This window comes from Meleagris gallopavo, chromosome Z (genome assembly GCF_905368555.1).
Source record: "Meleagris gallopavo chromosome Z, MGAL_WU_HG_1.1, whole genome shotgun sequence".
NCBI classification, from domain to species: domain Eukaryota; kingdom Metazoa; phylum Chordata; class Aves; order Galliformes; family Phasianidae; genus Meleagris; species Meleagris gallopavo.
In genome coordinates this window covers 4443066-4458494 of record NC_139435.1, presented here as the reverse complement: position 1 = coordinate 4458494, position 15429 = coordinate 4443066, and the positions used below count along the sequence as shown (strand labels likewise).

At 36.0% G+C, this 15429-nt stretch overlaps 1 protein-coding gene across 38 annotated transcripts in view; it reads left to right on the top strand.

Moving 5' to 3' along the window:
• The first annotated feature begins 3812 nt into the window (after positions 1 to 3812).
• Positions 3813 to 15429, top strand: part of LOC146542112 (uncharacterized) — a 74145-nt gene continuing 62528 nt past the window's right edge. For 5 of the 38 annotated variants that reach the window (XR_014880437.1, XR_014880436.1, XR_014880435.1 and 2 more), the window contains exons 1-3: positions 3817 to 4130; positions 10232 to 10267; positions 14614 to 14719. Coding sequence is in view for 10 of the 38 variants with exons in the window: in XM_085213438.1 (XP_085069564.1) it covers positions 10233 to 10267; positions 14614 to 14719 (141 nt within the window). In the remaining 28 variants the exon portion in view is untranslated. Of the gene's footprint in view, positions 4131 to 10231; positions 10268 to 11200; positions 11262 to 14613; positions 14720 to 15429 lie in introns of all 38 variants that reach the window. The other 33 variants (XR_014880446.1, XM_085213441.1, XM_085213439.1 and 30 more) reach the window with 25 other exon arrangements.

The following is a 15429-nucleotide window of genomic DNA, read 5'->3' as shown; positions in this document are numbered from 1 at the left end:
CCAGGATAAAGAAATAAGCCTTGAATTGAATAAATTTTATTTTCATGTTTTTTGTACAATAGTAAGGCTTTACTCAGTTAAATAGTGTTGACTACATCTTGACAAGGTACACTCTCTTTGAATTAATGTTTTTGTGTTGTTTTTGTTTGTTTTGTTTGTTTTGTTTTTATAAGACATGGAGGAATTTGTACTTCTCTATGAATTTTAATTTCATCTTCAGTGATGAAAAAGTTATGGAAAAAATACCATACAAACCTCTTCGGGAGTTTTAGTTTGGTTTTTAATTTGGGGATTTTGAGTTTTTCCTTTCTTTTTTGTTCTTCACTCACATTGTGCAGTTAAATTCGGCACTTCATAAATGACAAAAAGGGATGGCTACTCCAGATTTTCCTTCTTGATTCTCACAGGAGATGGCTATCAAACTTTCTGGACAGATAAGTCAAGCTACTTTTATACAAGTCTGTGAACAGGATTATAAACTGGAGACAGTAATATCACTCCTGACTGTAAGAAAAGATCTGTTGATGGCAGTGCACAAAGGTCAGGGCTAGAATATGGTCAGAGACTCCTCTTTGATTCTGGGCATTTATTAACCACTTTATTGCCATGTGAAATATCCTTTTTCCTTTCCCTACTTTCCTTTTCTCTGCCTCTTTATCTTTTCTTTTTCTTGTTATAGCATTTATTTTTTTCTCCTAGCACTGCATTAATTTCAACAATTTCCATTTCCTACTACCACATAACATTTTATCAGCAAAAGAGATGAGCAAAGAAACAGCTAATACTGACATTAACAAGTTTTTCAATGCAGCAATAAGAGCATCTTCACCTCAGATTATGTATGAGCAACTCAGATTCTTCCTTAGTTGATATCTTTGATGGTTCAGAATGGAAACAAAGACAAATTGAGCCATTAGCACTTTGTCTGAACAAATTAACCATACTAAGAGTCAGACAATATTAATCTACGTAATGTGTTTGAGTAGTAGTAGCCATTGAAAATTTTTTACTCATTTAGCTTATTCATCCCCAGATTTTGCTTAAAGCAGACTTAGCACATGTTTAGGATAACAACTTGGTGGTCTTCATTCAATGTGAAATGTCATGCCAGGTCTTATACTAAGGTTTTAATTTATTTTCATTTTTTCTTTTCATTTAAAAGGCATAGAATGAGTGACTTAATGTTTCTTCTACATAGAATGCTTTAGTTTCGTCACAAATTATTTATCAACATTCCTTCCTCCAACAGGAGAATGCATGAATTCTCTCAATCAAAACAAAGCAAAAAAATTGCAAAAATCTGACTTTATTTATTGGGGAAAACAAAATTATTTTAATTTTTAAGTAGCATGGTGATTCAAAATATGTCCTCTTTATGAGGTATATATTCAGAACAATTATGGAACAAGTTCAAATGCAGATTTCCTGTGCTTTGGTATGGAAGTTTGGATCTAAACCCAGGATTTTTAATTAACATTTAAAATTTCACAGCAGAAAATTATGTATTTTACATGAGGATTAACATTTGTCATGAAAAAAAAAGAGAGAGAGAGAGAATCAAAGCAACAAATCTTTAGTCACACTATTAAAATATTTTATTTATTTATTTATGTAAACATCATACATACAATTTTGATCTATTAATTTTCTAAGTCATATAGGAAGTAATATTTGACTAGTCAGGCCAAGAGCTGATAGCTATCAAAACTAGTAGGAAAACAGAAATATTCTGGAAAACAAATTAGAAACTGAGACTAATGACTAGAAAAACATCTGTATTCCTTTTGTAAAATTATTAAAATATATTTTCACTTTCTTGTCTACAGTAGTGACTGCCCAGGGAAGGTCAGCCTCTCTTTCCAAGAATCCAGTTGGTGATTCTGGTTTTCACTAGAATTAATCCTTACTGGTCAGCTAGAAGAGAGGACTCAACATTTAAGGAATCAGAGGAGGAGATCTCAATTGTACTTGTATTCTCTGAGTGAAAAAAAAAATAATTGTTGAACATTATAATTATCAGAAGTCATAATCCAGTAGGAAACAATATCCTATGTCTCGAACTGTTCATGAACCCTATACATAAGTAACTGAAATTAGAAATTTTCATGGAAATTATTCTTTGTTCACCATATTTCTTATGTCTTCTGATTATTATTATTTTTTAATTATTATTTTATTTGTTTGTTTGTTTTCTTGGTTTTGTATAAGGACAAAGTTCTCATCATTGTGTATAATATTTAAGATGGGGTTGTTTTTATGTGGGACAAAATGTCAATGTGAATTCACTTTACTGGAGACTGGAATCAAAGTATAGCTTTAGTAATACAATCAGATATAGATACTAAAGCTTCACGTACTGATATTGTCCTTGATCTCGCCTTAATCCTTACAGAACTGATACACTGGTATTGCAAACATGTTCACACTAAGTTGATGCACACTTAGCTTACATGAGTTCTTTGGCTGTGTTTTGAATAATGAACTGTTGCTGGGTGAAGTACTTCATTTAAACACCCCTGATGTTTTCCATTTTCCAGGTCTAAAGTTATGCAGTTCTTTGCTTATGTGATTACTCCTCTATCACTGATAAAGACCAATTCAGAAGATCAATAAGGGCTTTGAGGGACAGGTGCTATCATACCAACAGGCTTTTAATACACAGGAAGACCCAATACAGCAAAGTAATTGAGCATGTGTCAAAATTTAAGTCATGATGACTCCCATTGACTTTACATTCCCCATTGAAATACTTAAAATTGGGGACATATTTAAGTATCTTGCTGAGTCAAGATTGATCTACATTATAAAAAAAAGGCAGTGAACATAAAGAACGCTGTCAGAGCTGATGAGCACTCAAGTTGTTAGTAGGGGTAGGAAGCAAGGCTTAGATTTGCAAAATGAAGGAAAAATAGAAATGAGAATGATAAAGGAAAAAAAAGAAAATCAGCATTGAAAAGATGCGACAGCTGTGACATTCATCCATAAAAATGTAAAGAAATCCAAAATGCCTAGGTCACTGATCTATCTTTTCTTCATCAATTGTGCTGAAGTAATGCAGCTCATGGCCTATTGAATGTAAAAATCTCCTGCCGTTCTCAAACTCTGGGTAGAAAAATACAATATGTGATCAACAACTTTTGGATACCAGTAGGGTGAATTAAGGACAAAGTGTTCTCAATTACTGATTTTTTCTGCTTTTCTGAAGGAAACCAAACCAGACAGATTACATGATAGAGGGCCATTTCTGCTGTAAAACCAAAGACGCATCAGAGGTTTAATGAAAACTTCATCACAGATTCAGTTTTTATCCCATTTACAATGACCTTGTAATACTGCAATAACTTAACTGAAGGCAGAGTTATCAGTCTGGAGAAGTGTCTTGCTCCGATTTGCAGGAGGGAGAGGAGATTATTTGATATTTGTATATTTGACATGAAATTAAGAAACAGTGGTTCAAATGCTGGTTGAACCTGTATATGATAAATCCTAGTCACCAAGGGAGATGGGGAAGGGAAGGCGGCAACAATTACAAATTAGGGTGATGGGAAAAGGAAAGCAGGCGATAGGAAAGATAGGAAAGGAGCAAGAATTACGTAAAGCAGGGATAGTCACCACCAAGATCCAGCAATATCCCATTGCACACCATTCTGATCATCCGAGTTCAGTACAGGAGTGAAAGTGCAGGGGAGAGCAGCAGCAGAGTGGCTGGCTTTAGGCAGCAAGCAGCTACAGCGACAGAGCAGGCTCAGGAGAGTCCATCACCTGGCCATTAAGCTGCTACTTGTCTCTCTCTCTCTCTCTGTTTCCCCTGCACATCTTCAGACAAAAGATTTTTTTGACCAGGACTTGTCTGGACTTGTTCATCTGCATTCATCAGCAAGCTCTGAGACAAAGGTGCAAAGGGAATAATCTCTTATAAGAAAACAGTAGTAGAAAAAACACAGATGGAGAATGACTAGACAGCAGCTCGAAGGAAAAAGGCTTGGGGGTGTTGGCTGATGAAAGACTCAACATGAGCCAGCAATGTGAGCCTGCAGCCCAAAAAGCCAACCATATATTGGGTTGCATCAAGAGAAGTGTGACCAGCAGGTCAAGGGAGGTGATTCTGCTCTGCTCTTTTGAGACCCAAGGTGAGTGCTACATTTAGTCCTGGAGCCCTCATCACAAGAAGGATATTGAGCTGTTGGAGCAGGTCTAGAGAAGGGCCATGAAGATGACAGGAGGGCTGGAGCATCTCCCCTATGAGGACAGGCTAAGAGGACTGGGGTTCTTCAGCCTGGAGAGGAGAAGGCTCTGCAGGGCCCTTGTAACAACCTTCCAGTACCTGAATGGGGCCTGCAGAAAAGCTGGGAAGACTTTAATGAGGCGACAGTACAAGGGGAAATGGTTTTAAACTGGAAGAGGGTGGATTTAAACTACATATTAGGAAGAAATCCTTCTCTGTGGGTGATGAGACACTGCACATTGCCCAGTGAAGTTATCAATGCCCCCTCCCTGGAAGCATTCAAGGCTAGGCTGGATGGAACTTTGAGAAGCCCAGTCTTGAGGGAGGGGTCTTTGCCTATAGCAGGGGGGTGGGTGCTAGGTGATCTTAAGTGTCCCTTTCAAACCAAACCTCTCTATGATTCTATGATTCTACAGTCTTTGTCTGTTTTCAGTGTGAATGCCTTAAGACAAACAGAAAAATAAATATCACAAGGCATGAGATGCCAACCTTACCGAAATATGTATGAAAACCTCACAGAAGTGGTATTTTCTTTCCTATTTAAGCACCCACTTCAAAAGTATATGCTCCATCTGAATTGTTAAAGAAATTATTTCATCCAAATTGAGTACATGCTCTAAGCAGTAGGCCAAGTTATACCTGCTGATCTTTTCAGCAGGAAAATTCTTCCTAAAGGGCAGAATCAGAATTCTGAATACAACATTATGGATCAGAGTCTACCAAAAGGGAAAAAAAAAAAAAAAAAAAAAAAAAAAAAAAACACAGAAAAGAGAAAGGAAAAAAAAATAAAATAAAAGAAGAAGAAAATTGCCCTGCAAGCTGATAAAAGCCCATCTGCTTGCTTTTGACAAGGCACTGTCATTCTTCACAGCTTCGCATCCTATAGACATTTAGAGGGTCATAATTTCCAGTTGAGTTTTCTTTTTTTCACCCCTCTCTCTTCTTAGTGGAGCAGTGTGCTGTGGAGTAAGCTAAGACGGCCTCAACTAATTCATCTTGTGACCTTTTAGTGCCTTCAGAGCAAAGTGATTTAATAGCACTTAATCTGTCAAAAAACTGAAGCTTTGTAATAACTGTATATTAAGCCAGTTTTTATGGAGCATTAGCTAGGGTCCTTTCAGTTTACAAAATGGGGTTGTACCTAGTCTCCTTTTTGTTGTGTTTTTTTTTTTCCCCCTCTTCCACAAATCCCTGTTACTCAGAAGAATCATTTTGCATTAAAAGGTAACTCTATCTATTATAGGGTCCACAGGAAAGATCCCTGCATGTCTTTGTTTGATTTATACCATAAGACTCTGCAAGCTGACAAAGGATTGAGCTGGCAGTGCATTCAGGCCCCACTGGGAACAGAGAGATCTGCTTAGGCTTGAACACATGTCAGAAATGCTAATCTAGATTAATAAATAAATAAATAAGTAGTATTTGAGCACAGAGAAAGAAGTGTTATAACTTAATCCCATCTTTGCCACAATTTTGCTTATGGGTTACTTTATCTAAACTAAACTGCTTAATCCAATTTCCTTATTTAGTAATCCAAGTAATAATAATTGTTTTTTGTTTGTTTAGTTGGTTGGTTGGTTTGGTATGTTTTAATTAGTGTAGTTAAAGGAATCCTGGATAGGGACAGTCTTGTCTATTTGCACAGTATGATCTCTGAGGAAATTCATCTTTCTATAACACAATTCAGAAAGAAATAAACACAAAGATTAGGATCTAGTAAAAAATCAGAATTTTTAGATCAGTATTTACACATTCTTCTTTATCCCAGAACTGGAAACCAAAAGTTTAAGCACAAGAATTTCTTTGTCAAATCAAACTTTCATTAAAGCAAATGTATATGAACTTTAAATGTTTTGTTGTATTAGTGAGACTAAACTGACAACTTTGAAAACTTCAGAAGACTTATAAACTAGATATATCATGTGGAAGTTCATGCATATAATGCATCTTCTGGGATGGTCTATGGTGAGAGGATTGACTGCAGTTGACTGTAGAGTCTCAGTTAAGGAGGGCCATTTCATATGTATCCCACATGTATTATGTTTTCTAATCTCACTGGTCCTTCCTAAGAGATAGAGAACAACAATAATTGTGCAAATCCTGCTTACATGGAATTTTTAGGTTTTCATATTTAAACATCTGATCTTGTGATACCTGGGTTAATATTGTATTTCCTTCAAAAGATCACTAGTTAGTAATAATTATTGCTTGTTTCCATAGTCAAACATAGTTCTAATTTTTAATAAGTTGGCATTTTTTCAGGACTTCACTGTTCCTATGACATTCCTGTTCTCCATTTGGATCCCATCTTGTTATTCGTTAACACATTTCCTTATGAGACGGAATGATTTTTTGTGGTGGTGGGTTTTTTGTTTGTGTGGTTGGCTAGTGGGTGTGTATTGTTTCCAGAAATAAAAATAAAAATATATAAACATATTTGTTCTTTCTGCCTGTCTTCTGGATCTGAGATCAATCCTCTCTTATGTGTATAGCTGTATTTTCTCTCAAGATATCTAATCAACTGTGTGATGTCCCCTGCTTATCCCTATTCTATCTATTGTACACACTGTATTGGTGTAAGAGGGGTAATCTGGAATTTTAAGCTGTTTTGGCTAATGGTAAATCCACAGGCAAACGCTTAGTGCTCTAACTACGGCAAGAGTGTGAGAGATGACTGAATCTTGGGGTTGTGTGGAGTGTTCAAGGTCTTTGGATGCTGTGTGAAATATTTAGGGATTAGAAAGTACAAAATGAGGTTGCCTTATTGCTCTCACAAATCCTAGGAACCTTAACTACTGTTCACAGAATCACAGCATGGCCAAGGTTGGAAGAGATCTCAAGGATCATGAATCTCCACCCACCCCTGCCACATGCAGGGCCACCAACGTCCACATTTAATATTAGACTAGGCTGCGCAGGGCCCCATCCAATCTGGCCTTGAACACCTCTAGGGATGGGGCATCTACAACCTCTCTGGGCAGCCTGTTCCAGCACCTCACCACTCTCTGTTAAGAACTTCCCCCTGACATCCAACCTAAATCTTCCCTCCCTCAATTTAAAACCATTTCCACTTGTCCTGCTGTTATCTACCGTTTCAAAGAGTTGCTTCCCCTCCTGTTTGTAGGCTCCTTTTATGTACTCAAAGGCTGCATTTAGGTCGTCTTTTCTCCAGGCTGAAGAAGCCCAGCTCCCTCAGCCTGTCTTCGTAGGGGAGGTGTTCCAGTCCCCTGATCATCTTCATGGCTCTCCTCTGGACCCTCTCCAACAGCTCTCTTGTACTGGGGACTCACCTGGACAAGTTACTCCAGATGGGAGTTCTTCAGCTTTATCCAAGAAAATAAACCAACCAACCAAACAACCAACAAACAAACAAACAAACAAACAAAATCCTTTAATCAGATGTAAGTTAGTAAGATACTTTGGTGAACTTGATTTTGTTGGCTGTGGCAGGTGCAGAATGAATGAACTAGCTGTAATGAAAGGCTAGTTTCAACCATAACAATATAAAGCAGCATCCCTTCATAACAGACAGAGCAACAAACCACCAAATAATTACTTTTCTAGGTATGAAAATGTCAGTTTTCATTAAAAACCAAGCAAGCAAGCAAGCAAGCAAACAAAAACCCAGCATCTTTGTAGCTAATGTTTTGTAACCCTTTCTTCCTGCTGCAGCTTCTTTTTTCATCTCAGATTATTTGCATTATTATTTCTATTATCTTAATGTAGTGTTTAAATTAGTCCTTTGTAAATTTTTTATAAATACACAGAATTAAAAACTTTCACTGTCCTCAGAGAATGCTTGGGGAAGATGAAGCAAAGATAAATAGAGGGTATGATTTAAGACAGACAGCTCCAACTCTATAAATTTTCCCAGTCAGCATTAGAATCTCTTAATATTTTATGTCATATTCCTTGCTTATATGTGACATTTTGAGTTTCTCATTAAGTTACAAGCTTAGTCTTTTTTTTTTTTTTTTTTTTTTTTCTCCACCTCTCTTCCCATTGCTCATTCAAGGCAGCAGTTCCAAACAATAACCTACCCACCTCCACACTACAGTATCCTTAGTTTCTAAACTATCTATCATTTCCCATCCACCATATTGAAGCTCCAGCTCCTCTCCCTGTTCATTCCTTTCCAGGTCTTTTTGTTGCCATATCTCCAGCTGATTTGTCATACCACCGATCAATGCAATCCATGGTTTCCTATCCTCAGAGCACTCACAGATTTTTTGGGGTCAGAAGCATCTCCTTCCTGACTGTCCTAAGGCACATACAGTTTCTTAGATGGCTGAATGATCCCAGTCATTTCTCATTGTGTATGCACAGTGCACAGAAAGAGGAATTCTGATTATGGTTAGAAATAGTAGTAATAAAATTTCATTAATAGTGAGGGTTATTAATAACAAAGGCATCTCACAACAACACAGTGTTAGTGTTGTGTAAGCCTTCCCATGCATTCAGTGATTTGTATCCTGAATGGCAATGCATTTCTATAGGTAGGGTACTGAACAAAGACTTCAGCTTTCTTCAAGGTTCTACCACTACTCTTGAGCAGGGCACATTATCTCCGTCTATCTTGGTTTGCTTTCTTTATAAGGAGACAGCTTTTCCTGACACAAATATTCAATTATTCTCAGGGAATACTCTCACAATTTGGTACTGTGATATCAATTCGGTACTGTAATAATGATAAAATCAAGAAAGTATGTTGAGATTCATCTAACTAAAAGGCAGATGTTCAGAGGGCCAAAATCTACATCTAATCCGCTCTCTTAATAGGTGGAAAACACACTTGTGTAGATTGATCCATATCATTTTAAGGTAGATATCTGTGATGTCTCAGGTGAATAGCATCTTGAGAGTGCCTACTTTTCATCATGAAAAGAGAGAACTACAGCGTAAGATGGCTACTGAGAAATGGAGATGTATGTCACAGAGCTCTGAAGTTACATGAAATGGCATCACTCTTTCAGCCTTGTCAAGCTTATTTTTCTTTCATCATCATTGAAACACCTAGAATAATTCTTGTCATAGTCATGATAATGAAAAGCTGGTGAAATAGGATAAAAGGAACATTACTCCAAATGATAGCAAGATTCAATATGACAGCAAGTCTGGACTCAACTTTGGAAGTCCAAGAACACACATATTTGAAAAAAAAGAATGCAAAATTCTTGCCTAAAGCTTATTTCAAGTTTTTCAAAGAAAGAAACAAAATACATTATTATTATTATTATTATTATTATTATTATTATTATTATTATTACTTTTTAATTGAAATTGATTGGCAGTGTTTAGAACCTAGGTACAGACCAGAGTATTCAGGTATTTATTTTTTGCTCTCCAAGAAGGATCCAAAACAAATAAAGTTTCATTTTAAATAAGCAGAACTGACAATATCTTTTTTAAAAACCAACTCTATGAAAATCCATGAAGTTACTGGGACAAATATATGCATGTGTAATTCCAATTACACTGCAATCATGTTTAGTATGAAACCACTAACTTTTTATTCAGCCTGGGAACTAACCCTATTGACTTCAGCGGACTCACTGTGGGCTTGAATTAGATGGATAGTACACTTAATAATATTACTGTACAGATAGAACATCCTTGTCCTTTTCTTATAATTGCCAAGATTTAATTAAACTTAAGTTTAATTATATTAAGAGAATATTTTTCAGGTATTAAATAGTGTTTGAACATTCTCTTCATGTTTGCACTGAAAATAGTGAATAAGAGAAAGATTATTTTTTGGCCAAATAAATTTACTTGATGATCGTTAAATACTATTCCGTCCCCTCCCCCTCACCCCTCTCACCAAAAAAAAAGTCTTTAATTTTTGTGAATTAATATGTGTAAGGAATTTATGTGCAGAGTGTTTAAGCGAATGAAAGTGAATGAAACCTTTTGAAAACCCCACTATTTTTCTTTGTGAGCACTTGACTTTTTTTTTTTTAATAACACATTGATATTATATACTTTTTATTTTAATTTATTGAACAGGATGACTTCCTTTTCAAACAGAACTACCAAAATAAGGTAAGTACACTTTCGTATTGCGTCTAGAATGAAACTAGCTAGGAACTCTCAAATCCAACCACAAGACTTCTGGTGTTCATTACAAAATAAATAAATGAACCAATTGAAAGACAGTTATTGGACTTTCCTTAAACTACTTCTTGAGCCATACCCGGTGTAAGAGGATCAGTGGGCAAACACTGTTCAGGTCACAAAACAAGAAAACTGCATGCACTGACTTCAATGATTTGTGTAGAGCAAAAACTCTAGCTTCCTTTCTTAATGTATCTCACACTTGAAATACACTTTATTTTTGATAGGTGACATTTATTTCCCATTATCCTCCCTGATCATACTCATTCTTTGATTCTATGTTTGAATTTTATAGGGACCTCATCTCTCACCATGTAAAATGGGTTTCTCGGGTTTAGCTCTATGGGTTGTCATTGAATTGTTTTGATCTTAATATTGGTTCCTAAGGTGTTAGAGCAAAAGTAATTCTCTAATTTACAGCTTTGGCTGTACCATCTTTCTGGTTGTATCACTTTCCCTATTACATCAAGCTTATAGCTTATTTCAAGTTTCTCTTTCTTTTGCATCATAGAGAGAACACCCAAAGTACTAAAGCCAAATGCTTTTAGTAATAACTGTAATTGTAATTGGATAACAATATAGGAACACTAGCAATTTATTAGAAAGAATTAAAATTCTGCCTGTAATGCATACAAATTTGTTGAGACAGGTATATTCCTTGGAACTTCTCAGATGCAACTTGAAAATGCTACAATGGTGGCTTTACATTAATGTGATGCTAACTTTACCAGAACAGAAGTAGTAATTTATTTTTTGTGTGTGTGTCTGTCCGTTGTTGTTGTTGTTGTTCTTGTTTTTCTTGATTTAACCTTTATTTTACAAGTAAGCCTCCTAAAATATTAATCACCTTTTATTCGACAGAGACTTAGCAGTGGTAGGCAGCAAGGTAGTACTCACTCACAACAGGAACAGAAAGAACAAGGTGAGATGCTTTTGGGGGAATAAAAAGATAAATAAATAAATGCAAGAGAAAATCTTAAATAGTATAACTTCTCTATATATTATGAATGAGATTTTATTCTCACAACCTTAAAAAAAAATAATCCTGTTTTCATAATTTTATAGCACCTCAGTTTGCACTTAGAGATAAAAACGAACATCAAAATAAATAAATTAAACTTCACTACTTGTGTCTATAGAAGGTAAATATTATGCCCCCTTTTTAGCTTTGAGAAAGACTTTACACTGAGTCAAATCCAGCGTAACATTTATGCCACTGAAAGTAAGACAATCTTCTCCACAATGAAAAAATGAGAGTAACCATATAGCATCTTTCCATAACATTTGTAAAGATCTGCATGAATCCACCACAGCATCAACTCCATTGTTCACTATCAGTTATTTAACATTTCATTTCCTCCTGGATTTCAGAAAAAGAACAAGGTTTGTAAGGATATTAATTTTACTAAATGTGGCAATGACAAAGTGAGATGTTGCAGAGAAAAGTTTGCTTCTTCATGGTAAACCAGTAGCACTTTCCATCTGGCTTCCCACAGGGGAGGTGTCTGGCCCTTCTGAACTGCTGCATGGCTCCAGATGGGCTAAGGAAAGGGGACAGTCTGCAGGTTCAGCATCACAGAACTGCACAGTAATTTTGATGGGTTGGGACCACCGAAGGACATCTGGTCTAGTCCCATACTTGAACAGCATCCCCTGATTTTCTATGCATTAGGTTGTCAGAATGACTTCTGAGTATTTCCAGGCTAAAGCTCCATCTTAAAAAGGTATCTAATTGTTACTTTCTCAAAGTAATAGACAAACTCCTCAACAACATAACAGTCTCTCTATTTATGTCCTGAAGTTAACACCCACAATTTAATTTCTCCCCATAACTATCAGTTATTTCCAACCTACCTTATTTAGAAAATAATCACTCAAAGTTCAGTGGATGTAACATCTATGCATTAGCACAGCTTAGGAGAAAAATTAAGAACATCACACCATTTCGTAATTAAACTGATTATTGGAAGCAGGGTAAATAATGTCATTTAAATAATCCAAGAAATCTTCAACATCTATACTACTGTTTATGTACTGCTTAAGAATCATCATCACGTTTGGTCAGCACCTCAATTTTATATCACTCTTGTATGATAGTATATTCAAGAACATAACTGTCCTTTGCAGTGTGTTTGGGCATTTATGTGTAATCAAAACTTCATTAAGATCATGGTCTATTATACCATTAATAACATTCTCTCCTACAATTAACTTTCCATGTTTCTCTTCTCTCCAGAATTTTAACACTCTTGACTGTACTTAAGATATGACAATATCTATTAAATTCACAATTTCATATATATTTTTTTAAATGTAGGTAACCTTTCAATTAAAATTATTACTTTTTACCTTATTTTCAGAGAAAAGAAAATTTCAGTGTGAACTGTAATAAAAGTAGTAACATTTTCTAAAGCGTATGGATTGTACATTTAGTAAAGGGAATAGAAATGAGCATCAGTCAGATAAACCATTTTCTGTTTGATAGAACATCCTGGGATTGCATTTATTTCCTACAGTGGAATATTATTTTGGTTTCAGAACACAAGATAACTAGTACAGATGCATATTTATTAACCTTTTATATGATGATCAACATTTCCAAGACAAGTTAACGCTGCTTTTCATTCAGCTTGTCCTTCTCTTCTAATGCCTTTTGAAATTATACAAATTCTTACAACATTTCACATCATTAGTCATGTTATACTAAATGATGCCAACTTGACTTCAGCTAAAGACTTATTCACTTGCAATATGAGGAATGCAATTCAGAAGGAGAGATTAGGAAGTTCAAAAGTTGATGTTCTGACTTTTGGTAGATTTTTGCATTGATAAGATTATCTAGCAATCCTTGGGAATTGATAGGATTATCCAGCAATCCCTTCCTTTCCTTCCATTTTTCGTGTGTTACTTTCTTTTCTCTTCCCTTATTCTTTCAGATAAGACAAAACATACCCCATCCAGATGAACATGTTAGAAGAGTGTAAAAGCAGCTTGTGCAATCCTTTCCACTGGCATATTGCCTACAATATTACCAATAACAAGCTCCATAAGCTTTCACTTCTCTCTCTGACAGATGCCCAAAAGCAATACATACGCCTTCTTCATCAGGCTTGTTCTTTAATGGAAAACTTGAACAGCAATCTCCCACACTTTTATATCAGTACCTTTGCATCAAACACCCTCCACAATGTTTATCTGGGAGCTTATTCTGCCTTAATGTGGTAGAGATTCTGATACACAAACCAGCCACTGCAGAGTAATAACTTACTAAGAATCAGAATTTTACTGCTAGCTGCATGGACAGCCTTCAGCAGGTATGAGTTGAGTTAACCATTGTCTCTTGGAGGGTGCAAATTAACAATTATGGTGAAGGCAGTGTCTAACTCTTTTCCCCCACAGAGACAATGTCAGACTATATCACTTAATTTCTCCTTTAAGAACCACTTGAATATGTATGTAAACTCTTGTGCTGCTTTCTATCTCCTATGCAGGCAGTTAAGTAGAAATTATGATAAATCATAAAGAAGCATTCCTTTCCTTCGAAGTAGAATTCAGTGGCCATCATCATTTAACAACACCTATTAACTGCAGAAAAGCAACAAATACTCACATCAAGCAGAAATTATCTGGAAAGGTATCCACACAGTGTATAGACTGGTGTTGTGTGAAGTGTTATCCTATGAAGAAGGTTAGCACAAGGTCCTGGTTGCAGGAGTAAATGATACTCATACAGAGCATTGTCAGCTGCAGCAGCCCTAACTGCCTTGGTGGATAAGCATAGCTTTTCTTTCTCAACTGGAAAGCAACCAACCAAATAAATAAATAAATAAATGAAAATCAAAACTGATTCTTGAAAACAACATATTCAGGCTAACATCTGCTGGTCTCCTCCATCAACTTTTAGTAAGTATGTTTACCCAGCATACTGTCTTGTGGGTGCTTTATATTCATCAGGATGGTTCTTCATCATCAGTTTCACGATCATTTTGCCATTATTCTCCTTCTGAAATGTTTCTTGCTCCCAAAGTGGCTATGAGTCAGTTCAGTAGCATCCTTTGGGTCCTATGGGAAGGAATGAGCATGGGGATTGACAAGCTGTGTATTCTTCGCTGAACTGAAATGGGATACAAATGAGATCTTTGGAACACAATATCTGGTAGTAGCTTTAACTAGAATCCTTTAACAACAACAACAACAACAATAATAATAATAATAATAATAGAAGTTTCAAAAGCTTCTCTTTAAAGAATTTACTTTAAATTTCATATCTACAGGCCTGCATGGAGGAGGTATTTTTCCTGCATGTTCCTGCTCTTCCTCAGTGAGCACAAAATGTTGCATGCAGCCTGCCACAATTTCAGCTTGCTCTGGACGAGCAAGGTCAGTACTTCTGTAAATCAGTGGCTCTACATTTATTCAGTTCTTCCCAGCTTTCCCTATTCTCTTCCATTAGAAGGGGTAAGCTCAATTTCGTCTGAATTCTCAACAGAAAAAGTTATTGCAGAAGGTGAAGTGCCTGTCTGAAAAAATGAAATCCAATTGGCATGATGTACCAGGTCATCCAAGGCAGATGGAAAAGATATGTGCATTTGGTTACAGGTTAGCGACTTTCCAGTGCAAACATTTCCACTGTAATGTATACTGACCTCCCAGATACACAGCCATGTACAAATTAGAACAAATACTTCACTCTTTTCTTTTTCCACAGAAGTTCTGACAGAGTCTCATTTGAGACCTCTGCCAATTACATTTCTGTTGTGTTTTAACCATTAAAAAGAGATGACTTGCAATTCCTGACTTCATTCTGCTTCTCCAACCCATTTTTTTCATAATATACTTGCCCAACATTTTTTTTATTTATTTTTCTGTTGTGTGATGAAGATGCAATAGGAGGCATTATTGTGATTGAGAGTCATCCCTAAGAAAGGAAAATGATCTCACCGGAAGTTTTGGAATTGGCATAGACTGAAGGTATTGCCCTTGGAGATCACCCTTTCCCCACTCTGGGCTATTGCACATCAGGAAAGGTTCAGGTTTCTGTTAGCTTCAAATGCCATATAAAGTCTCAAAATCTTCCACTAACGTTCATC